The 24,519-nt window shown below is 41.3% G+C and overlaps 1 protein-coding gene across 3 annotated transcripts in view; it reads right to left on the bottom strand.

Moving 5' to 3' along the window:
• The window catches only part of ARAP2 (ArfGAP with RhoGAP domain, ankyrin repeat and PH domain 2), a 441,859-nt gene that overhangs the window by 81,642 nt on the left and 335,698 nt on the right, over nt 1-24,519 (bottom strand). For all 3 annotated transcript variants that reach the window (XM_077279928.1, XM_077279930.1, XM_077279929.1), the window contains 2 exons: nt 24,127-24,244; nt 22,820-22,945 (listed from right to left, as the gene is read on the bottom strand). In XM_077279928.1, the coding sequence (XP_077136043.1) occupies nt 22,820-22,945; nt 24,127-24,244 (244 nt within the window). The remainder of the gene's footprint in view (nt 1-22,819; nt 22,946-24,126; nt 24,245-24,519) is intronic.

The raw sequence follows: 24,519 nt of genomic DNA, 5'->3' as shown, positions 1-24,519 counted from the left end.
ACTGAGATAGGAGATGGCAACTGTTGCTGATAAGATTCTATCTAAATAGACGGGAGAGGAGGGGGAGGAGCTCTGCCTGTAGCTCCTCCTTCCTCCCGCCTAATTAGAATTGTATCCATTTTAATTGCCATTTTCTATCTCAGTAATGGGAAAGTTTGTTTTCACTGAAGACAGATTTAACCTCTAAGTTGAGAATTTTGATAATGACTGATCAATTCTGGCATAGAAATAAGCAGATTTATCTGATAAGATCAATTACAAAGTTGCTAATTTTCATCTGCATATTGATTTATGAAATAAAAATTAAAATAGCGGTTACACTTTAAGAAAATTTCAAACTTAAAGTAGCTTTTCTACCTAAGACATTTATGGAATAGTACTATAGATGCCATTGTCTATAAAAATAATAATAATAATCTCTATTTATATAGCGCCAACATATTCCGCAGCACTTTACAGTTTAACAGTTTCAAACACAACAGTCATAGGTAACAATGTTAACAATACAGTAATAAAGCAGAATAAAACAAAATACGACGACCCTGCTCGTGAGCTTACAATTTACAGTAAAGGTGGGGAGATACAAAGTACAGGTGTGTATTTACAATGATATAAAAAGGAAATTACCACAGTTGTTTCATGGTAATTTGTCAGCAGGACTTTAACCCCCTCAAAAAATATTTGACACACATATATCACTTAAAAAGACGAGTCTATGTCTTTAGTTAGACAGACTGGTCCACTGTTATTGAACAAAATCTGTGTTTGAGTTAATATGCCAATCAGTCTGAAATCCCTTTTGTGAGCGGAAGTTCTTTCCAAGCCTGTGTCACTCCGGCTCTATTCCATTGCCTGATTGAAAATTCCTTTGCTTGAAGCCATACAGCAAAGATGCTGTCAAGCAGCAGACAGCAGCACTGGGTGGCTAATAGAATGGAGTGACAAAGGCATAGGAAGAGCTTCCAGGCACCAAAAGCTTTTAAGATTCATTTGTGTAACAATTCCACCCATCAATGCTGAGGGGTATGTATAGTGAATGACAGCTCAGTTGTCAAATCTGGGACAGGGATGTGTTGAGCTCTCTCTGTTTTGATTGATAGATTGGACTGTCCACTCTAAGACCCAGAGGTGCTCAGTAATGGTCAGCAAACATGCTCGGTGATACATGAATATTACTTGAGGATCTGGGTGCTCAGATTGAATGCTCAAATCCCCGCCCCGCATGTTTGGCACCTGTTACACAGCCAATAGACATGTGAGGATTGCCTGTAAGTCACAGTAATGCTGTAGCCATCTTGGTAGTGGCACTACTGTGATTGGCAGGCTGCATTATCTTATCAGAGTTTATAAAAGGACCGGCTCCTCCACGCTTGGCACACTGATGCCATAGCACAGATGATTAGAGGGAGAGAGTTTTTGTCCAGACGTGTGTCCACAGTTTTATGAACCAAAGTCCTCTAGTGGTGATACTTTGCTGAATCATCATAATAAACGTTCTTCAAAGGGCTAATCTTGTGTTTTGCTGTTTCTATGTAATACATTCTGCATTTAGCCTAGGGAGTGCTGCTCAATACAGCCTCTAGGAAGTCTAGACTGTTGCAGGTGAGCACATTTTTTGGGGGGGTTAAAAAATTTACTGTATTGTCATCCATACAGTTTAACCTGCTTTGTTTGAAATTATGGGGGTTTGAAATGTAAAAACAACTATTGGCCTGCTACAGGTGACCACATTTTTTTGTTCCAAAAATTGACTGTTGTCATCCATACAATTTAACCTACTACATGTGAAATTACAGTGAAATCCAAAAAAAAGCTTTGCCTGCTACATGTGACCACATTTTTTGTTCCAAATATTCACTAATGTTATCGATATAGTTTAACCTACTTTATGTGAAATTACAGGGGTTTGAAATAAAAAAATAACACTTGGCCTGCTACAGTTGACCTCATTTTTGTTCCAAAAATTTACTATTGTCATCCACACCGTTTAGCGTGTTATGTATGCAGTTACGGTGGTTTGAAATTTAAAAAAAATGCTTGACCTGCTACAGGAAACTATAGTTTAAATTAATCAAGGTTTGGTTTCTAGAGGCCCTGCAATTAAAAAATGCATAAGGCATGTGGCAGGGGAAGGGAAAGTGGAAGTGCTGATGATGGTGCACGCAGACAGTGAGGATGTGGGTCAGGTGCGACTGCGCTTGTTTCTGGAATGCAAGCAATACGCATATCCAAGACACATTACTTCTTGTTCCATTTTGTAGGGAGCCGCGGGACAGCACTTCTGAAGCCACACCAGTGCCAACAGGTGATTGGTAGGATAGCAGATAATGCTTTCAGCATGCTTACCAGCACCTTCCAATCTTCCACACTGTCCTGTCTCATCAGCCAAGAGTCTGAATCACTTAATCTTCACCCTGTTCCTCCTTCCTCCTACTATGCTGAGTCCAAAGAGACCAATTTTCCAACACTAGGATACTCTGAGGAGCTATTTGCATCATCATTTCTTGATTTTGGCATATCACCATGCATATTCCAAGAAGAACAGGAGAACATGCTGTTTTGTGATGCACAAAACTTAGAACAGCCACAGCCACAAGAAGATTACAGTGGGGAATGGCAAATTTTGTCTAAGTAGGTAGAAGATGATGTGACAGTTGTCAATTAGTCAGGTTGTTAAGTCACCAAGTCAGGAGGACCAGGGTGCAGCGGTGGAAGACCAGGTGGTGGATGACAAAGTCACTGACCCAATCTGGGAAGCTGGAATGCAGAGCAAGGTGAGAAGTGCTGAGAAGGAAGGTTCAGCAGCACCAAAACAGGCAGAAAGAGGCAGTAAGGTGACCAGATTGAGAAGGCAAGCATCTGTTCCTGAATTTCTCCTTCAAAGAATTAGGTGTTCCCCAGTCTGGGACTTTAAAAAATAATATCTGAGACAAAAAAAATGGTCATTTGCAACCTGTGCCATACCAAGATCAGCAAGGCACTGACCACAAAATGCCTAACCACCGCCAGCATCATTAGGCACATGTTGTCTAAGAACTGAACTCGATAAGCCAAACTCCTTTGTCCACAATTGATGCCAGCAAGTGACACCACTGCCTCTTAATCTGTGCTTGGTGCTTGTCAATCACCTGTCCATGACACTGGCACAGATACCCCCTACCCTGCACCTGTCCTTGCACATTCTGAGGCACTATCATCAGCCACGTGAAAATCCTTATCCCAGCACAGCATTCAGTTGTTCCTACCCCAGTCTTTGGAATGAAAAATAAAGTTCCCTACAACCAACCCACAGGGCCAAAAGCTAAACAGGCACATTTTCAAGCTGCTTGCTGCTACTATTTCACCCAGTATGGCGTCCCCACATTCTACGTGTCCAGGAACATCACCAGTGCACTTACAATTCATAGTTACTGGGATTTCCACTTAGCAATCGACACATGGATGAGCGCTTGTGGCCAGGGATGCTACATTTCCCTGATGTCACACAGGGTGAAAATTGTGGAGGCCAGTGTCGAGTCCCTGACACGACTCATGTGCTACTGACATATAAGATTGTTGGCCCTTCTTCTATTAGGGCTTTCTCCACCTCCTAAACTAGTTACTGCAACCCCTCCTGCTCCTGCTTATCCTCCATCTCCGACGTGTTCTCAGAGCACGTTGGCCACATCAACCAAATTCATACTCAGTTTATCAAACTTATTAACAGCTAAGATAGTGTACAAAAATGTTTTAGTCTTTTGTCTGAGAGAGAGGTGATCCTCAGGCAGCCCAATGTGTGGCGACTCCTATCACTGCAATAACTCGACCGTATGTGCTGTGAGAGGCTGACCTCCCTTACAGTCACAAACTAATGCTTGAAACAAAAAGAGCCGGATACACATATGCTATATGTTTGAATCTCTCTGAATCTATTTGAACCATTTAGTTTGCAACTGATGAAGGTCAAATGACCAAAATGTTTTTATACACTATCTGTTAGACTTCGGGATCTTCCCGCTCTGTGGAATAGATCTCAAGCATTATCTGGTCCTGTGGTCTCCAAATTCAAATCCGGCCACTTCGATTGCTGGGCGACACAGACGTCGGTCCCAGCGTCTTGCTCAGGCTCGTGGTATAAGTTTGGTTACTGCTGGCTCTCCAGCCAAGTCTATGGTAACCGGTGATATACAGGTGCAGCCTTGCACTCTGGAGTCTAAGTCCAGTAATCACCTTGCTGAGCATGTCCATGATGTGGTGTTCTCCTATTGGTGGTTGGGCGTTAGCTGCTCTGGTGATGTGGCAGCTCCAGATTGGCCCACGGGCGACTGACTGGATGTGAGTGTTTGGGGTGGATCCTAGCATATAAAAGGCTCTCAGCAGTGCATGCGAGCATGCTAGTGTCACTTTTGTTTGTTGTGTGTGGGTGGATACTCTACCACTCTGCACTGTTGCATGTGCCCTCTTATGCTCAATGAGTGTACATGTTTGCAGGCAGGTTGCACACTTATGCAGTTTCGTACCCATGACTCAGCGCCTTAGTCTTAGTCTGCTACATGCTTAAGGTGTCGGTCAGGCACAGGTTCGGTAGTATCAGGACTGTGGTAGCATCTGTTTCATTCATGTGTGCGGTTAGCACAGTGCAATTACAGAGCAAGCTCAACCCTTATGCTATACTTCTCCATGAAGGCAACAGGGTATTGTACCTAGTGTCATAAGAGTTCTATCTTTTGGCTCAACATTTGCTTCGCTCCTGTGTGTGGTTAGCACAGTTCAGTTGCAAAGCTAGCTCAATCCACATGCTAACTTTCCTGTGACATTAACAGGGTATAGTACTTAGCATACTTAGTGCAGTACCTCTCTGTGCAGTAACAGAGCTTGGTACTCATTGTCCCTATCCCACTGTGTGGCATTTAACACAGTGCGAATAGGTGAACACTTGCTGCATTGCTCCGTCATCATTCACACTAGCAGCAGGTTGCAACTCTGCACGGTGGACCCCGGGTTCCAATTGCACTTTAGTTATATTTTATTTAGAGCAATCTGACAACCCTAACATCTTCACGTTGTTAATAAATCCACTAAACTGTGGATTTTGTTTTAAACATGGCTTAAGTATGCCTAAATAAAGGTTTTTCTATTTTACCTGACTGGTGGGCCAGCAAGAATCCTTTTTTTTCTATTGATACAGCTGCATTCACCAGCGGGATCAGCACCCACCTGTGTTTCCATTAGGGTATGTTTCCACGGTCAGCACTGACTGAGTATTTGCTCAGGATATGACGCAGGTGAAAGCTGCATCTGAGGTCACTGGCAGGTCACCTGACTTTTTGATGCATTTTTTACATGTGTTTTTGATGCGTTTTTTTCTGCATGCGTTTTTGATGCGTTTTTCATTACATGCGTTTTTGTCACTTTAAATAAAGCTTATTGAAAGTTGGCTTCTGAGAAGGAAAAAAAGTTATTTCTTAATTTGCAGATAGGGTACTTGCACAGAGTCAGTAAACACTGCAGGTTGGATGCTGGACAGCCAGATGTTTCAAGAAATCTCCACTATGCATTCAAAGACATAGTTGGTAGACCGCAGCATGTCTATTTACGATACGAAGACGCTCAGTCCCCGCAGCGTAAATTTCCCATAGACTATCATTAAAACCGCATCTAATTAGTCACATGTGTAATAACTGCGGAAACACAGCTTACTACGCATGTGTACTAATTTACGTATGTCGAATCTTGTGTCACATCCGGAAGTACTTGATGGGCCGGTGTCACACTTGCAAATGTGATGCGAGAAACTTGCACGAGTGTCTCGCATCAACACCTGGCACTGCCACCAGCACTCAGATTGACGTGTGTGGCTGCATAAAAATACATGCAGCCGCATACTCTGGCCCCGAGTGCCGGGTGTTGATGCAAGAGTCGCTCGAGTTTCTCACATCACACTCGCAAGTGTGACACCGGCCACACAGGAATATGTAATGTCCTTTCCTTTATTTTTACTAGACAAATATTTTTTTTTTTTAAATGGCATGCTCCCATGCAATTTTCAAAACCAGCAGAGAGAAAGTCAGCCACTGGGGGCCTATGTTTATAGCCTGGGAAAGGGGTAATACCCATGGAGCTTCCCAGGCTATTAATATCAGCACACAGCTGTATACTTAGCCTTTACTGGCTATTAAAATAGGACGACCCCCCAAAAAAATGATGTGGGTTCCCCTTAATAAACAGCAAAGGCTAGGCAGACAGCTGTGGCATGATATTAATAGCCTAGGAAGGAACCATGGATATTGCCCCCTGGCTACAAACACCAGCTCACAGCCCCCCCAGAAATTGAACATCTCTAAGATGCATCAATTCTGGCACTTAGCCTCCCTCTTCCCACTTGCCCTGTAGAGGTGGCAAGTGGGGCAATAATTTGGGGGTTAATGTCACCTTTGTATTGTAAAAGGTGACATCAAGCCCAGCTTAGTAATAGAGAGGTGTCAATAAGACACCTATCATTACTAATCCTATAGTCTGCGGTCACCTGCGCTGCAGTTCTCACAATCAGGTGATTGTGAGAACAAGCCTAGTGACCTGAGGGGAACCCCAGTGGTCACATGCATAGCAGTTCTCGTGGTGAGCTCAGGCATCGCGAGAACTGCAGCGGATGCGTACTACCAGCGGTCGCAAGGTAAGAGATTATTTCAATTAGTTTGCAAGCATAGTAAGATGTTTTTCCGCAGTTATTATGCATGTGACTAATAATAGTCAATGGGAAATTTACGATGCAGTGACAGAGCGTCTCCACATCATAAATAGATATGCTGTGGTCTATAAAGACGCGCCACATGTCCTGATACTCAGGTCTGCTGCCTGCGTCTCCAAACACATAATGGAGATGGGATTTCATGAAATCCCCTCCACTATGCTGTAACATCTGGATGCTGCGGGTTTGATGCTGCGGATGTACCCTGAAAAAATAGCTGGAAAGGGAAATGATCTTGTGTGGTTTATGGATTAAAAAAATCCAAACACATTTTTTCTGATGATTTCCTCACTAAATGGAACTGTATTCTATTACATGTTCCTTCAAATTAATGGAGTTAATTATATCTCATGAGGAATCTCTATTAAACGAGCTAAAAATTGATATAGGCAAAACTAATGAGAATCTCTTAAAATTAAGTGGAACCTCTGATTTCAATATGTTTTTCAAGAGAATGACAATCTAAAATCTCTTGAAGATCTTATTATCAAGACCAACAAAAACAAACTCTCCAGAGATACTGTACACTACAAAACAATAAGGTCTGAACATGGAGAAAGACTTTTACACATGATCCTCATATTAAATCTATCTTAAAGGATCGTACTCCAAGGTACAATACTGGTTTCAGACACAAAGGCAGGAGAGGTGGCAGGAGAGGTAGAGGAAGAATTGAGGAGAAGATATCCAACCAGAAACAGAAGGAACAGATATTGAATGTGGATCATACCTCATCCAGTGTATTAATACTTACTCCCATAATTTTGTCCCATGATTTTGTCCCAGTAGAGACTTTGATCTTTTCCAGAGAATCAAGTATGTCAACAAATTCACCAGACTTCTTACTGACAAGAGACATTTTTTCGCTGTATCACATAATAATGATGGTTTATATCCTACTCCTTCTTTTCCAATACAAGATACAGTGGCTTTTTTCCTTCAAAGAACATAATGCAGTCCTAACCCTCACATCTTTACAAGATGACACAACTCTTATGGACGACATGGTGCAGGATGAGGACATCAAGATTACACCCAAAAACTCAACTTATTATATTATTTAATTGAGGGTTCCATCACTTAATTTATTTTTTTCAAACATTAGTAGAGAGAGATCTGAAATTACTTCATGAACGAATTAAATCATCTTATCACAGGAATAAGAATAACATTGAATTTCAAGCAATTGGTGAACTACAAGCAAATTTGAGCTCCCCAAAACACTAAAACACACAAAGGGTCTTTCCTCCTACCCTTTGACTCATCATTTCTGAAAATTTAAGTCAATATGTGGATGAATCCAACTTTTGGTAACCAGAATTCCTGGTTACCTGAAAGATACTTCCACAGTATTTCAAGCTTTTGATCAATTTAAATGGAGTGAAGATTTCAATTTCATAACCTGTAATGTGGTAAATTTATATTTCACCATCCCCCATCACCTTGCCATCAAAGCCATCCAGTATCACTTAGTTAAATACTATTATTATTCTATTAATTTAAATTATTTTATTATCAAGTTTCTTATTTATTACATCACAATTTCTTCATGTTTGATTCTCAATTTTTCCTTCAAATAATTGGTGCCACTATGGGCTCACATTCTCCTGATTCCTTGCCATTCTTTATATGTCATGGTGGGAGGAAGCATATATTTTTACAGAAAATAACCCCTTGTTTTCATTACATAAACTGATTTGGAATATATGTGGACAACCTGCTATTTGTATGGCAGAGCAGTTCTACTGATACTACAAAATTAAATGTCTATTTTAACTCCAACAATCTAAATCTTAGATTTACGGTGAATAGTCCTACTTCAGAAACTCCTGTTTTGGACATATATATAACTGGTAATTCTGTCACTAAAAAGGTAGAGACATCTCTTTCCAGATGGCAATACAGTCTTACTATCCTCCTCTTCACATCCTTATCATACCATACGCGCTATACCATATGGGGAGAATTTACCCAAGCAAAACGAATTTGTTCTTCAAAGGACCATTTATTCAAGAAAGTAAAATGATTAACCAATGTATAATTGATAGGGGATGCAAAAATAGGGACATTGTACGCGCTTTGCCAAAAGTTAGCAAAAAAACAATGTTTTTTGTACGGCACAATAAATCCTCTCCTGCTCAAAATAACATATATTCTTCAGTTACTTTTTCAAAACCTTTCAGCCCATAATTTATTTAAATAAAAACTATTGTAAAAAAATAAGTACCTGTAAATAATCAAGATGATATGCTACACGAGGTGATAGGCAATGGTTGTGGGTATTTCTTTGCATCCTGAACAATTTTCCTGGCATTTGCCACAGGTCACAGGTCAGGATGTTACCTTTAGTAGCCATTCAAACCCATACCCACATGGCCAGGGTATATAAACTTTTGATCAGGGTCATTTGGATGTTTTGGGTTGTCATTATGATTTAAAAAGAGAAAACACAGTATTTTGACAATAAATCAATTCACCCAAACCACTAACCATAAGTGGAGAAACAGTTTTGGTATTATCATTCATATTCTCTGAAAAAAGGCCAAAAAAGCAAACATTCTGCTAGGAACGTACACTTTTGAGCACAACTGTATGTCATAAACAGAAGGAAGAGACAAACTTGTAGTCAGGTAATGTTCCAAGGCCAGAATCCCAGGAGGAAAGCGGATCAGAGCAGAAGGGGAAAAACAGACAGATCGTTATAATGAGGCTCTAAGGTCAGGCAATGAAAGACCTACAAACAGAATGCAAGGCACAGAGAGAAAAGCAACACTATAGCTAAATATATGTTTGGCAGAGGTCTATGAGTAACAGCCCAATTAAGTAGCCTGGGACAATGAACACCCAGAGACAACCAGCGTGGCAGGACTCTGAACATTTTTATTACCTTTTGGGCATTCCTGCCCTCTTTCAAGATGGCGTCTTTTGTCTCATGTGCCCCTTGTCTTCCTGCTTTATAACTCCACCCCAGCCTTTAGTCTACACTCCCTGACAGAAGTTATGTCGCTTATCCATGTTATGTAAATAAAAGCTTATAACCTGACGTTAAATTCATCCATTGGTAGTATAAATTATTCTTTTGAAAGCTGAAACCCTCCGAAATGTGGTTTAGGCTAAGAAAATACATTGGGATCAATGCAGAAATATTGATCAGTAAATGGACAGAGAATGGTCAGATTTTGGCAAGACAAAAGTTTTGTCACCCACAGAAAGGGGGGTGATTTGAGCTTTAATATATATTTTTTTCATATTTTTTAAAACACTTTTTTTTATTTCTGACATGCTTCAATATCCTCCATGGGATGTTAGAAGCTGGCACAACTTGACTAGCTCTGCAACATAGCCGGAAGCGCTTCTTAAATGCTGCTCTCAGAGTTTGACAGCAGCATTTAACTGGTTAATAGGTGCGAGTGGATCACGATTCCACCTGCACCTATTGCGGGCACATGTCAGCTGTTCAAAACAACTGACATGTCCCGGCTTTGATGTGGGCTCACCGCCGACATCAAAGCGGGGGTACTGCCATTGGACATACTATAATGTCCGATGGCAGAAAGGGGTTAATACCAAGTGTTTATGGACTTGTGTTTCTCTCTGCACTTGTTTGGATCACCGTGTGATATAATACAGACTTTCCCACCTACTAACTGTGTTCTGTAGTTGTCTTGTTCCACGCAAAGTGACTCTTGAGTTATCCATTATAATTATTACACAGCGCTTCCCAGTCTCAGGTTGGACAGCCAAGCTGTCAATCAAGACACTGACAGTTCAACATGCTCCTACAACAGACTGGATGACTGAGCTGTCAATCAAATTATTGACAGCTTTAGCACACCCCTGTACCAGATTGGAAAGCTGAGCTGTCAGTAAGTGCATCCCAGACCCATAGAGGGATGGAACCGTGACACTCTTTCTCTCTCCTGAAAACCCCAGTCTTGATGAATCAGGGCCTAATTGGATAAAAAGAAATAAAGACCCCACCAATATGTCTTATGACATCTTATTATAGGGTACTTTGAAATAACTAATTCAAAATACATTATGAAATGTAAGTGGAAAACCAGTAAAGTATAGTCAGTGGTACTGCGTTATAATATTTTTCCGAAATGTGAAAACATTTGTCAAAGATGTGTATTATATTTCAGTAAAGGTTGTGCTTATTGTAACTGCATCTTAGGTCTATTTTATGTTGTGTCTGTATTGTTCAAAGATACATGGAAATAATGTCTGGACTCCGGCAGGTTTTCACTAATTGAAGCGAGGTCTTTACTTGTCCTGTGGGTCTTTTTGGTCTTTGTCAGCCTTTGATAGATTATTGCTCCTGTTTAATTGGCAAATTCTCTTGGATGTCATTGATCTACACCAAAGAATGAGCTAAAGAAACAAGTGAAATAAGAGCAAGGAAATTTATCCTGAAAGAGTCTGAGGAAACTGAGAACAGCATTTAATAATGACTTTGTAATTCACTTCAATAAAAGCTTTAACATTTTAGTAACTCGTAAATCCTCTTTCTCATATTGCAGTCTAGCAAATAATATTTTACTAAACCCTGCGTATCAATTGCACTTGCTTCTTACTAAAGTATAGTCAAATTTCTATTTTTCTCAACTTGTCAGTTCTGCTTAACACATATGATCTGTGAAATTATAAATGTGTTACCCAGCAACAAAAGAATCAATTCACAGAAATAGAGATGGAAAACTGCATGTAAAGTATCACACATTGCCATATTTACATCCATGAGGCTCATAGGCAGCGATTAGATCACTATCTCTAGATATTTCACTCCTTCTGAACATCCAACTGCCTGTGTTAAAATAAAAGGCAACTACAGGACCACAAGTGACTCCCAGATTTAAATAGTTTAAACACATTTTACATAAATCAATATTAAAAGTAATTATAAGAAACTTTATAATATACTGTAACTTAACTAAATATATATTTCTTCACTTATTAGCAACTTTTCCTCTCATACTCATGAACATATCTTTCACTCTTAAAAAAATGCAGCTATCTGTATTTTTCAGTACAAAAAAATCTTCCAACTCATTCAGTTTACAACTGAGAAGTGATGGCAGAGAAATGAGAAACTGAGTGAGTGAGAATGGAAGAGAGAGATACACAGACAATGCTGCTGTTTTTTAGTAGATGTTTCCATTTTACCACAGGGCTGAATTCACAGCTACACTGTTCAGTACAGGAGTTTGCTTATGAATGAAAGCAATTAACTTTTTTTCAGCTATGAGTTTTTATATATAATACTTATTCTTCCTACCAAATTGTGGAACATTACAACTTGCTTTATTGATTTCATCATAGAAGTAAGTGACCAAAAATGATGTTGAAAAGGTCAAACTTTTAAATTCCTATTTTGCATCTAAGTTCTCTAAGAAATTAAATGTATCATCAACTGATCATCACTGTGTTCTAGAAGGAAAATAAATCCACAAAATCTATAAACAATAAGAGATGGTGAGGAAACACTCAACTAAGTTAAATTAACCTAAATCTCCTGGTCCAGATTAATTACATCCTTGAGTACTGAAAGAGATAATAGAAGAAATTGCAGAACCACTCGCCAGAATCTTTGAAAATTCCTGGAGAACAGAAGTCACAAAAGATTGGAGAAGGGCAAATGTTGTCTTTGTCTTCAAAAAAGGAAAGACGACAGAGCCAGGAATTTACAGGCCAATTAGCCTTACTTACCAGGAAAGATTGTTGCACAAATTGTTAAACAGCATTTATGTAAATACTTGGCTAAGAATACAGTAAGTAACCAGAACCATGGGGTTGTGAAGAAATTAGGGAGCAAAACCGCAAATAAGATGATACCCGTGATACAAAGGGAGACTAAACAGGCGATGTAAGCTCACCTTGTTTTGTTGTAATTTCAACAATGAATACACCTGAACAGCTGCTGCAGACCGTTAGTGATAGACCATAAGGATAGTAGGAGGAAATGGATGGCTTTCTTGAGCTTTGGTCAATATCCCACAAAGTATCTCTTACTATCCTTATTGAAACAATGACAAAGTATGGAATTGACAAGGCTACTGTTAGCTGGATTCATAACAGGCTCCGTGAAAAAAACTCAAAGTGTGGTAATAAATGGTTGCATGTTCAATTGGAAGACTGTTTCAAGTGGGGTACCACAAGGCTCTCTCCTGACCGTAGTGTCGTTCAACATTTTTATAAATGATCTAGATAAGGTAATTGAAGGTAAACTAATCTCATTTTAACATTATGTAAAGCAAGTGTGGTGACACCGATGGTGTGGTGTCACTGGTGCAGCCTAGGGGGCCCTATCAGAGGGCACAGGAACGAGCGCAGGGAGTGGGGAAACAAGGTACATAGTGCGCAAGGACCTGAGACTAAGCAGTGAGCACCGGACCTGGATAAAAGCAGTCACGTGATAACTGGGGGTGGAGTCACCGCATGTGCGGCCAGAGAGGGCAGCTGGGAGCATGGGGTACAGGGCACAAAATGTAAACATAGTCAAAGGAGAGCCGAGGGTCAAAAACCAGATGAGAGCATAGTACCTATGGATAAGACAAAGAAAAAACTGAGACGAGCCAAGGGGTCAGATAACCAGGAAGGACAGGGCCGTACAATGCAGGATACAGAGGCAAATGTCAGGGGACAAGCCGGGGCATACACAGTAAAAGCTCACACACAGAGAGGCACAACAATTATGGACAAGTAACCTGGGTCAGCAACCATAGACCGAGTATACAGAAGTATACACCAAACTCAGGAACTACCAACATTAAACAGTCACCCCAGAACCAAAGAGAGGCAGACTAGAATTAACCTTGACCTGACCAGGATGGAGGTGGAACCATCCTGTCAGAGTCATCACAGTACCCCCCTCTCAAGGGAACCGGGCATGAAAGGAGAGCACCAGATGATCAGCATGAACAGATCGGGCAGGAACCCAGGATTGGTCCTCAGGCCTATACCCCTTCCAGTGCACAAGATACTGGAGGGAGCAGTGGACCGGGAATCCATGATGCGCTCCACCTCGAATTCCTCCTGACTATCCTCTCATACAGGCAGCGAGGGACTCAATGATGATTCTTCCACAGCCCCAATGGTTTCAGCAGGGCCCTATGGAATACACTGGTAATCTTAAAAGACACTGGGAGGCGCAACCGAAACACCACTGGGTTAACCACCTCCATGATCTCATAAGGACCAACAAACATAGGCCCCAATTTTGCTGAAGGAACCTAAAACTTAATGTTTCTAGTAGACAGCCATACTTTATCCCCAACCCGAAGGGTGGGTCCCACCGTCCTTCTCCTGTCTGCAAGAATCTTAAACTTCCTCTGAGCCTCCCCAATATTCTTTGGGACCTCCCTCCATAAATTCCCCAACTGCTGTACAGCTAAATCAGCCCCCAGGCAACTGGAGTCCATAAGAGAATACTCCCCAAAGTGTGGATTAAACCCATAACTACAGAAGAAAGGGGAGGTACCAGTAGAGTGGTTAACATGGTTATTGAAAGCTAACTCTGCCAAAGGCAAGGCATCGGACCAATCATCTTGACTGGAAGTGGAAAGACAGCGCAAAATTTGCTCTAATGACTGATTGGTCCGTTTCATCTGACCATTGGACTCCGGATGGTATGCAGACGAAAAGGACAACTCAATACTCAACCTTTTACAAAACGCCCTCCAAAACCTGGACACAAACTGCACACCACAGACAGGCACCACATTCAAGGGTACACCATGCAAACAAACCACATGTTGAATGAACAATGTAGACAAAATTACAGCAGAGGGTAGTGCAACTAAGGGTAAAAGTGTGCTTGCTTAGTAAACATGTCCACCACTATCCAGTTGACAGTATTACCCTTGGAAGGAGGAAGATTGGTGATAAAATCCTTGGACAAATGTGTCCATGGTTTATCAGGAACTGGCAAAGGCAACAATTCCCCGGCCAACCGGTGATGAGGACTCTTAACGTGGGCACACACAGCACAGGCAGACACAAATTTCTTCACATCAGACTTAAGCGATGCCCACCAAAAAACTCTCGCATTGGTTTCATTAGTAGCTGAAATCCCAGGATGTCCACACAGCACTGAATCATGGAACTCCTGGAGGACTCTGAGTCAAAATTGAACAAACAATTTTTCCACCAGCTTGGATGGGGGAACCTGAGACTGGGCTTCCCGAATTTCCTGTTCCAAGCCTGCCAACACCTCAGCCACCACCACCCCGGGTTGAAGAATGGAGGATGGAGGCTTGGGGGGAGAAACTGGATCCAGACTCCGAGATAAGGCATCGGCCTTAACATTCTTGGATCACGGACGAAAAGTGATCGAGAACTGAAATCAGAAAAAAAACTGACCATCTAACTTGCCTAGGGGTCAACCTTTTAGCAGACTCAATATACGCCAGGTTCTTGTGATCAGTAACTACAGTAATGGAATGAACAACCCCCCTCCAAAAAATGCCTCCATTCTTTAAAGGCCAACTTAACCGCACGTCATAATTTCTTTCTGCCGGGGAGAACTTCTTGGAGAAGAAGGTGCATGGTCTAAGATTGGTCAAAGTGGTGGGCCCCTGAGACAACACCACCCCCACCCCCACCTCTGAGGCATCAACCTCCACCACAAAGGGTTCTGATGGATCTGGTTAATCCAGAACTGGGGCAGTCATGAAGCATTTTTTCAAGGTCAGAAACGCTGCAACGGCTAAGGCAGACCAGTTCTTAACATCAGTACCCTTCTGCATCAAGTTCAAGAGGGGCTTGACCACCTGGCAGAACCCTTTAATAAACCTCCAGTAATAATTGGTGAATCGCAAGAAGCGCTGAAGGCCTTTCAGGTCCCGAGGCTGCACCCAATTGACAATGGCCTGCACCTTTTTGGGATCCATACAAAACTCCTCACTAGAGACAATGAACCCCAAGAAAGGCAGTTCCTGGACAAAAAAACTAGCATTTCTCTAGCTTAGCAAAAAATTGGTTCTCCCTGAGTCTTTGAAGAACCACCCGAAGGTGACCAATATGTGTCTGCTTGTCAAATTAAAAAACAGAATATCATCTAAGTAGATGACCACAAACCGCCCAATAAAATCAGAAAACACATGATTGATGAAGTTTTCGAAGACCGCAGGAGCATTGGTCAAACCAAAAGGCATAACTAAGTTTTCGAATAGTCCTTCTGAGGTGAGAAATGCAGATTTCCACTCATCCCCCTCCCACTTCCGGCTAAGGTTATATGCCCCCCCAGTCTAGTTTTGAAAGCCATTTGGGCCCAAAAATTGATTACACAAATCAGGAATGAGTGGGAGGGATATGTGTTTCTTACGGTAACCTTAAGTTCCCAAAAGTCAAGGCATGGGCGGAGACCACCATCTTTTTTTTTTTTTACAAAAAGAAACCTGCAGTAACAGGAGACACAGAAGGGTGGATATGCCCCTTGCAGAGACTCTCAGATATGTAGTCCTTCATGGCAGCCCACTCGGGACCAGAAAGGCTAAACAATAGGGCCTTAGGCAATTTAGCCCCAGGAATCAGGTGAATGGCACAATCAAAAGGGCGGTGCGGTGGTAACCCCTCGGCCTAACTTTCAGGGAGCACATCCTCAAAGTTCTTCAGATCTCCGGATTACTCCCCAGACCGACGGACGACACAGACACAGAATTCAGACACTTGTTTTCACAATTGGATCCCCATTTAACAATATGCCATGCCTCCCAGTCAATGACTGGATTATGACATTGTAGCCAAGGAAACCCCAAAATCGAACCTGCAGGGAGGTTGTCGAGAACAAAACAGGCTATATGCTCCAGATGAACAGAACCCACCTTAAGGACTAATTCTTTGGTAAAGGAACGGATCTCATCTTTTGTGAAAGGGGTCCAGTCAATAGCCACCACTTTCATGGTTTTGTCCAACCTGACTGTCCCTATCTCACAATGGGCCACCAACCTCGAGTCAATCAGGTTTACTGAAGACCCACAATCCACAAAAGCAGAAGAAGGAAAAAAACAATTGTCTACACCAACTTCCACATTTAACAATAGTTTGAAGACCGAGGAAAAAAGTACCTGTGGGTCTGGGTAACCTCCTCGGCAGTTACCTAGACCTAGTCATTTCCCAAGACCTTGAAATCTGGGGGGCAGGAGGGACAGTCCTTTATCCAATGACCCAGGGCTCTACAATAGAAGCAGAGTTTTTCTCTCTGCGATGTCTCCTCTCCTTTTCCTTCATGGAGATAGCCCCTACCACCATGGGCTCAACCGACAATGAAGGCTCCAGTTTCATAGGCAACAGAGGAGCTTCACATTGCATGACTCCTCTTTCACTCAGCCTGCAGTTCATTTGGATGGCCTGGGTCATGGTCTCCCCCGCAAAATCGGGCAGTGGATGCAGGGCCAAGGCATCCTTTAAATGCTTGGAAAGACCCCTTCGGAATAGCCCCTTGAGTGCCGAGCTGTTCCATGATACTTCTGGTGCCCATCGCCTGTACTCGAAACACTACCACTCATCAGAGAGCTTTCCTTGGGTAAGACTCATAATCGTGTCCTCTGCCAATCTCACTCAATCAGGTTCATCGTAAACTAGACCCAAGGCCTCGAAGAACAGATCAACAAACATTATCTCAGGGGAGGTAGGGGATAGAGAGACAGCCGAGGATTGTGGCCCCTCACATATCAGGGAAATAACTATCCCCACTCTTTGACTCTCATCACCCTAGAAGCTAGGATGTAGGGAAAAAAGTAATTTACAGCTCTCCATAAACACTCAGAATTTTCTCTTATCCCCAGAAAAGGTATCTGGAAGTTTGACAGAGGGTTCAGGAGAGGATAGGGAAACATCAGAAACAGTACCCTCCACATTGCCAGACGAAGAAAAGGCACCCCGAACAATATTAACTGTATCTGCCAACTCCCTCTGTACCTGTTGGTGAGAAGCAACCAATGCTTTTTGCTCTACTGACAGGTTCTGCATCATTTTGGTCAGGTTAGATACCTGATCCGATAGAGCATACAGTGGGTCCATAACACCCAAACACACTAAACCCCCTGAAAAAAGTAAACGGTCGGTGATAATGTAGTGACACCGATAGTCATCAGATGTCACAGGAAAGAGCTCAGCTTGAGCACAAGAATCAGCAGTGTGATGCAGCAGCAAAAAATTCAAACACTTCTGGGATTTATTAAGAGAAATCTAGAGTCTAGAGCACGTGAAGCAATTATCCCATTCTTCTTGGTCAGCCCTCATCTGGAATACTGTATCCAGTTCTGGGCACCATATTTTAAAAGTGACATTGAAAAACTGGGGCAAGTTCAGAGAAGAGTTACCAGGATGGTGAGGAAACTACCAACTATGTCCTACGAGGAACGGTTAAAGGATTTAAAAGACTTAGCTTGCAAAAAAAGAAGGCTATGAGGAGACTTAATAGTTGTCTACAAATATCTGCAGGGATGTCACAGTGTAGAGGGATCATCATTATTTTCAATTGCGCATGGAAACATGAGAAGCAATGGAATGAAATGGAAAGTGAGAAGATACAGATTAGATATCAGAAAAAACTTTTTGACAGTGAGAGTGATCAATGAGTGGAACAGGCTGCCATGAGAGGTAGTGTTTTCTCCTTCAATGGAAGTTTTCAAACAGAGGCTGGACAGACATCTGTCTAAGGCTACTTTCACACATTAGGTTTTTGGTTTCAGACACAATCCGGCAAGTTTTAAAAAAAACGGATCCGTTTTTTTTTACAGATCCGTCCAAATAGTCGCTTCCGGTGGACGGAGAAAACGTCCAGAGGAAGGTTTTTTTGTCTGGCGAAAAAAGCGCACAGTGATGGAACCGGCCAAAAACACGTGAGACGGAGATGTGAAACAATCAATCGGCATGCGAATCCGGTTTTCCAAGCATTTTCCATTGAAATCATGCATATTTTCCGTTCTTGGGTCTCTCTCTCTCTCTCTCTCCTTTTTTCCAGAAAGTCACTGTAAACTCCATGTTAAAAATAAAACCGGATCAGGCAGAAAAACGGATCCTTGCATCAGTTTTTTCACTAATTGCAACAGATCCGTTTTTTACAACATTAGCCAAATTGTGCCTGAAACAAAAAAACCTGATGTGTGAAATTAGCCTAAGGCCTCTTTCACACTTGCGTTGGTACGGGTCCGTCGCTATGCGTCGGGCCGACGTACCGACGCACGTTGTGAAATTTGTGCATGACATGGGCAGCGGATGCAGTTTTTCAACGCATCCGCTGCCCATTCTGAAGTCCTGGGAGGAGGGGGTGGAGTTTCAACTGTGCATGCGCGGTAGAAAATGGTGGACGCAACGGACAAAAAAGTTCACTTGATGCCAAAACACGACGGATCCGTTGCATGACGGACACGACGTGTGGCCATACATCGCAATCCGTCGCCAATACAAGTCAATGGGAAAAAACGCATCCTGCGGGCACATTTGCAGGATCCGTTATTTTCCCAAAACGACGGATTGCAACGAACGTCACACGACGCAAGTGTGAAAGAGGCCTAAGACGGTTTAATGAATCCTGCATTAAGCAGGGGGTTGGATACAATGAACTTGGAGGTCCCTTGCAACTGTAACATTACATGAATCTATGAAATGCCTGGTAGGAGCTTGTGTTAGCAGAATTTAAGCAGATATATCATGCTGGAAAATTGCCTTATTTTTTTGGAGCAGGTAATTTACATGCAAATCTTAATATAAAGTTTCCTTAAAATAACATTTGTCTTAAAGGTATCATATGGCCTTATGGGAGACACGATGAGGACATTACATTATTATTGGAATTGCACACAGCAGTCATAGTAAATGTCTCGCTGCAGAACAATGCACCTAATTGGAACTGATCAGTAAATTGAACACTATAAGGCCGGCCTCACACTCAGCGTATAAAAATACGGTCCGTTTTTTACGGCCGTAATACGCAGAAAAGTCCCCAAAATAGTGGTCCGTATGTCATCCGTAGGCAGGGTGTGTCAGCGTATTTTGCACATGGCATCCTCCGTATGTAATCCGTATGGCATCTGTACTGCGAGATTTTCTCGCAGGCTTGCAAAACTGACATCTAATGGATTTATGTGCTTAAATGTTCGGTAAAACATATATACAGTATATATATATATATATATATATATATATATATATATATATATATATCATTGAGACACATATATATATATATATATATATATATATATATATATATATATATATATATATATATTCTGTATTTATATTTAATTCAGCGCGATATATGTGAAAAGCCGGTAATTCAATTGCCGGCTTTTCATTTCTCCTTCACAAACCCGACAGGATATGAGACATGGTTTACATACAGTAAACCATCTCATATCCCCTTTTTTTTGCATATTCCACACTACTAATGTTAGTAGTGTGTATGTGCAAAATTTGGGTGCTGTAGCTGCTAAAATAAAGGGTTAAATGGCGGAAAAAATTGGCATGGGCTCCCGCGCAATTTTCTCCGCCAGAGTGGTAAAGCCAGTGACTGAGAGCAGATATTAATAGCCAGGAGAGGGTCCATGGTTATTGGCCCCCCCATGGCTAAAAACATCTGCCCCCAGCCACCCCAGAAAAGGCACATCTGGAAGATGCGCCTATTCTGGCAGTTGGCCACTCTCTTCCCACTCCCGTGTAGCAGTGGGATATGGGGTAATGAAGGGTTAATGCCACCTTGCTATTGTAAGGTGACATTAAGCCAGATTAATAATGGAGAGGCGTCAATTATGACACCTATCCATTATTAATCCAATTGTATGAAAGGGTTAAAAAACACACACACACATTATTAAAAATTCTTTTAATGAAGTATTTTAATGCTCTCTTAATCCACCTGAAGACCCTCGCTTGGCAAAATAATAAACAAACAATATACATACCTTCTGATGACCTGTCAGGTCCCACGAAGTAAATCCATCTGAAGGGGTTAAATCATTTTACAGGCAGGAGCTGCGCTAAAGCATGGATGCCAAGCAGGGGCAAAGTCTGTTGGCATCGGGTCCCCCCAAGCACACAGGCCTTAAATCAGTCATGTGGCTTGTTGTCATTGGTAGCACACCCGTGATTCACTCAATTATAAATGTATAATGTTCCTGAACACAAGTAAATAAATAATATATATTTTCACTGTAATATTAATAATCTTTATTTTTATATAGCGCTAACATATTCCGCAGCGCTTTACAGGTTGCACACATTATCGTTTCTGTCCCCGTTGGGGCTTACAATCTAAATTCCCTATCAGTATGTCTTTGGAATGTGGGAGGAAACCGGAGAACCTGGAGGAATCCCACGCAAACTAGGAGAGAACATACAAACTCTTTGCAGATGTTGTCCTTAGTGGGGCTTGAACCCAGGACTCCAGCGCTGCAAGGCTGCTGTGCTATCCACTGCACCACCGTGCTGCCCTACTGTAAGGCTACTTTCACACTAGTCCGTCGGTAGGGGCCGTCGCAAACCGTCGGCCCGACGTAACGATGGACAGTGTGTTAAGTAGCACAACGGGGGCAGCGGATGCAGTTTTTCAACGCATCCGCTGCCCCATTGTAATGTCCGGGGAGGAGGGGGCGGAGTTCAGGCCGCACATGCGTGGTCGGAAATGGCGGACATGACGCACAAAAAAAGTTACATGTAATTTTTTTGTGCCGACGGTCGTCCAAAACACAACGCATCCGTCGCACGACGGATGCGACGTGTGGCAATCCGTCGCAATGCGTCGCTAAGGCAAGCCTATCGAGAAAAAACGCATCCTGCGGGCAACTTTGCAGGATGCATTTTTTCTCCAAAACGACGCATTGCGACGGACAGCAAGCGACGCTAGTGTGAAAGTAGCCTTAGCAAGCAAAGTTCTTACATTTGGAAGCAAAACACATACCGTAAGTCTTATGTCTTCACTGCGGTTTCACTGACTTGACTATTGTTTCTTGTCTTGTGGCATTTGTTGCCACGCTCTTTTTTCCCTTTATTCTACTTTTATTGTGCAGTTTTAGAGCCAAAAATTACATTATCCTTTGAAATGTCACATGTTAGTCTTTAATTGTGCAAAAAAATTGGGGCATTTAAAAAAATCGCAAATGATGTATTAGTCTAAGCAATTCAAGGACATTTATGATCACATTGTTGAACATGAAAAATAAAGCAGTCAAAACTGAGTAAAGGTAACTTAAAGGAATCTGTCACCAAGTTTTTGCTATCTCATCTAAGAACAGCATAATGTGGCAAAAGAGTCTCTGAAGCCAACAATGCATCACTTAGTTTACTATGTGCAGTAGTTGTGACACAATCAAAGTGTTTAGATTTAACATGAAGCAGAGCAGATAAAGCTAACCCAGCCCACAATAGGCTCTGTGGACATGTCTGTTGACAGTGAGCTGCTTATCACAGGAGAGGCTGTGGTTGGGCTAGCAGGCATTTGAGACCAAGTTCAGGCAGCAATAATCTCGAAGTGATAAAACCTTCATTGTAAGCAAACAACAGCATACAGCCAAAAAAATGACAAATCTGTGCTTCAGCCTCTAACTCCTGCCATCTTCAAATTAATGGCAAAAACATGCGGACAGATTTCCCTTAAAAAGGGGCACAAATTCACAATAGGAAATAATTAGAAAAGTCACTATTGGAACCATAATGGTATAACAACAATGAGGAATTTGAAACCATAGTATATTAAAAAGTTGCAACAATTATTTATCTAAAATTAATAACCAAGCATACAATTTAATTGAATCAGAAATTACAACATTCTACTTTTACACACCAGAGCTGTTTCATATTTTAGCACTGGAATTTGTGGCATTTATTTTTCCTTATTATTTCAATAAATGATTGTATAATTAATACACAGCAAGCTCATGCTATAAATAAAAAAACCGGAGTTTTCTGAAAAAAAAAAAAAAAATTAAGTAAATAAAAATTGGCAAAAATATGCCACGGCTTTACACTGGGACCTCATAATAAAACTGCATGCCTATAGTGTATAGCAAATGAGGTCATACAGGAATAAAATCATGGTCTCCATAATTAATCACTGTAATTTTTTTGGGATTGAGTATAAAAACTTACCTCCAATGAGTAGGTGATTAATTGTGTAAAACGGTTTTACAAGCAGGTAGGCTGCTCCTGGATCAGGAAGCATGCTCCATTCTAAAACTGTGGCTAAAACATTCTCCTTGTAGTGCATTGGACGTTCTATGTAATGAAAACAAAAAACTATTCACTATCTTTACTTGTTCACAGATGATAGTGCATTATTAATTGTGTTAATTAGGAAACCAGCATATTTTCTTTTTAATGGAGTTGTCCTACAAGGACATTCTTTTGTCACTTAAATGCATATATTTTGGCACAAAAACATTTTCTTCCATTGCAAATTAATTTTCAATTTTTTTTTACTATTTTGCTTTTACAGCTTTTATGTACATGGTTCACTGCAGAATAAATTATCTGTGTATCTGGCAGGATTTGTAACCCTTATCTTTCTTCATCTGAAGTCTGATTTATGATTCCAAAATTCAGCTTAACTTTGATATGGTCATAAATCTGATAAGGCTGTGTATCCACGATTAGTTATTGATGAATATTTGATCATTGTATGCACATCTTTTTTTGCCTGACTTGATATATCCTGGATCCATTTGATAAATTTGATAAATCATTAAAGTCAATGTGAATGTATCTGTTTGAAGGATAGCCATTCTCTTCCATTTGAAAATGATTCAGTTATATGTTTTAGGATCAGTGTTTCAGCAGTGGTTTGTATCAGTTTGTCATCAGTGTATGGTCGATGTGTCCGTTTTTTACCAAGAGTTTCATCAGTGTTTTTGCCAGATGGATAAATAAATAAATACCAAACCTTCTCCTATTCTTTGCAATGTTAAATATGGACAGCATGCTGACACACGGATTCCATCTGTGTGCTATACGTGTTTGTCATGGACCCTAAGGTCGGGGTCACACTTGCGAGTGCAATGTGAGAAACTCGCGCATCAATACCTGGCACTGCCGCCGGCACTCAAGATCGGAGTGTGCGGTTGCATGTATTTCTATGCAGCTGAATGCTCTGTTCCCGAGAGCCGGTGGCAGTGCCAGGTATTGATGTGAGAGACTCCTGCGAGTTTCTCGCATTGCACTCGCAAGTGTGACAGCGGCCTTAGATTTGTTTTGGCCCTTTTCATACTGGAGAAAAACAGACATGTTTCCATGTCTCTGGTCCATGAAAAAGCATAGCCATCTGATTAACACCATTAATCATAATGGGTACGTGTTATATTTGTGAAAAAAACAGAATACGTATGACATGGATGTGCAAATGAGAATGCGGTGTGCACTCTACTAAACAACCATATGAATTAAATATAAAAAATTCATACCAAGTTCTCCATTTTCAATTACTTCAAATGTGGTCCAAAACATTTCTTTTGACAGGATGATGTTTCTAATACCAGCTACACAGGTTGTGAGCTCTGCAGCTGCCATATTTGGCGAAATCTGTAACCAAAAAAAAAATCTTCACTTTTTCATGTTCTAAAATGTTTCTATCCTAATTTACCTGTGTTATTCTATATTTATTTGTTTATTGTATTAATGTTTATTTCACCTCGCTAGCACATAATATTCCAGATAAAAGAGGACCGTTCAACAATTTGTTCATGTTGAAATGGACGCACAATTTACTAGTCTGTTGCAGAAATATTTGCAAAAAATGTATTTTTCTCCAAATGAGATGACTATTTATTAAGTCTAAGATGGTGTTGTCAGACCGT

Source organism: Ranitomeya variabilis, chromosome 1 (assembly GCF_051348905.1).
Source record: "Ranitomeya variabilis isolate aRanVar5 chromosome 1, aRanVar5.hap1, whole genome shotgun sequence".
In the NCBI taxonomy this organism is placed as follows: Eukaryota; Metazoa; Chordata; class Amphibia; order Anura; family Dendrobatidae; genus Ranitomeya; species Ranitomeya variabilis.
The sequence above is the reverse complement of the archived record's forward strand: the minus strand, read 5'-3'. Positions and strand labels throughout refer to the sequence as shown.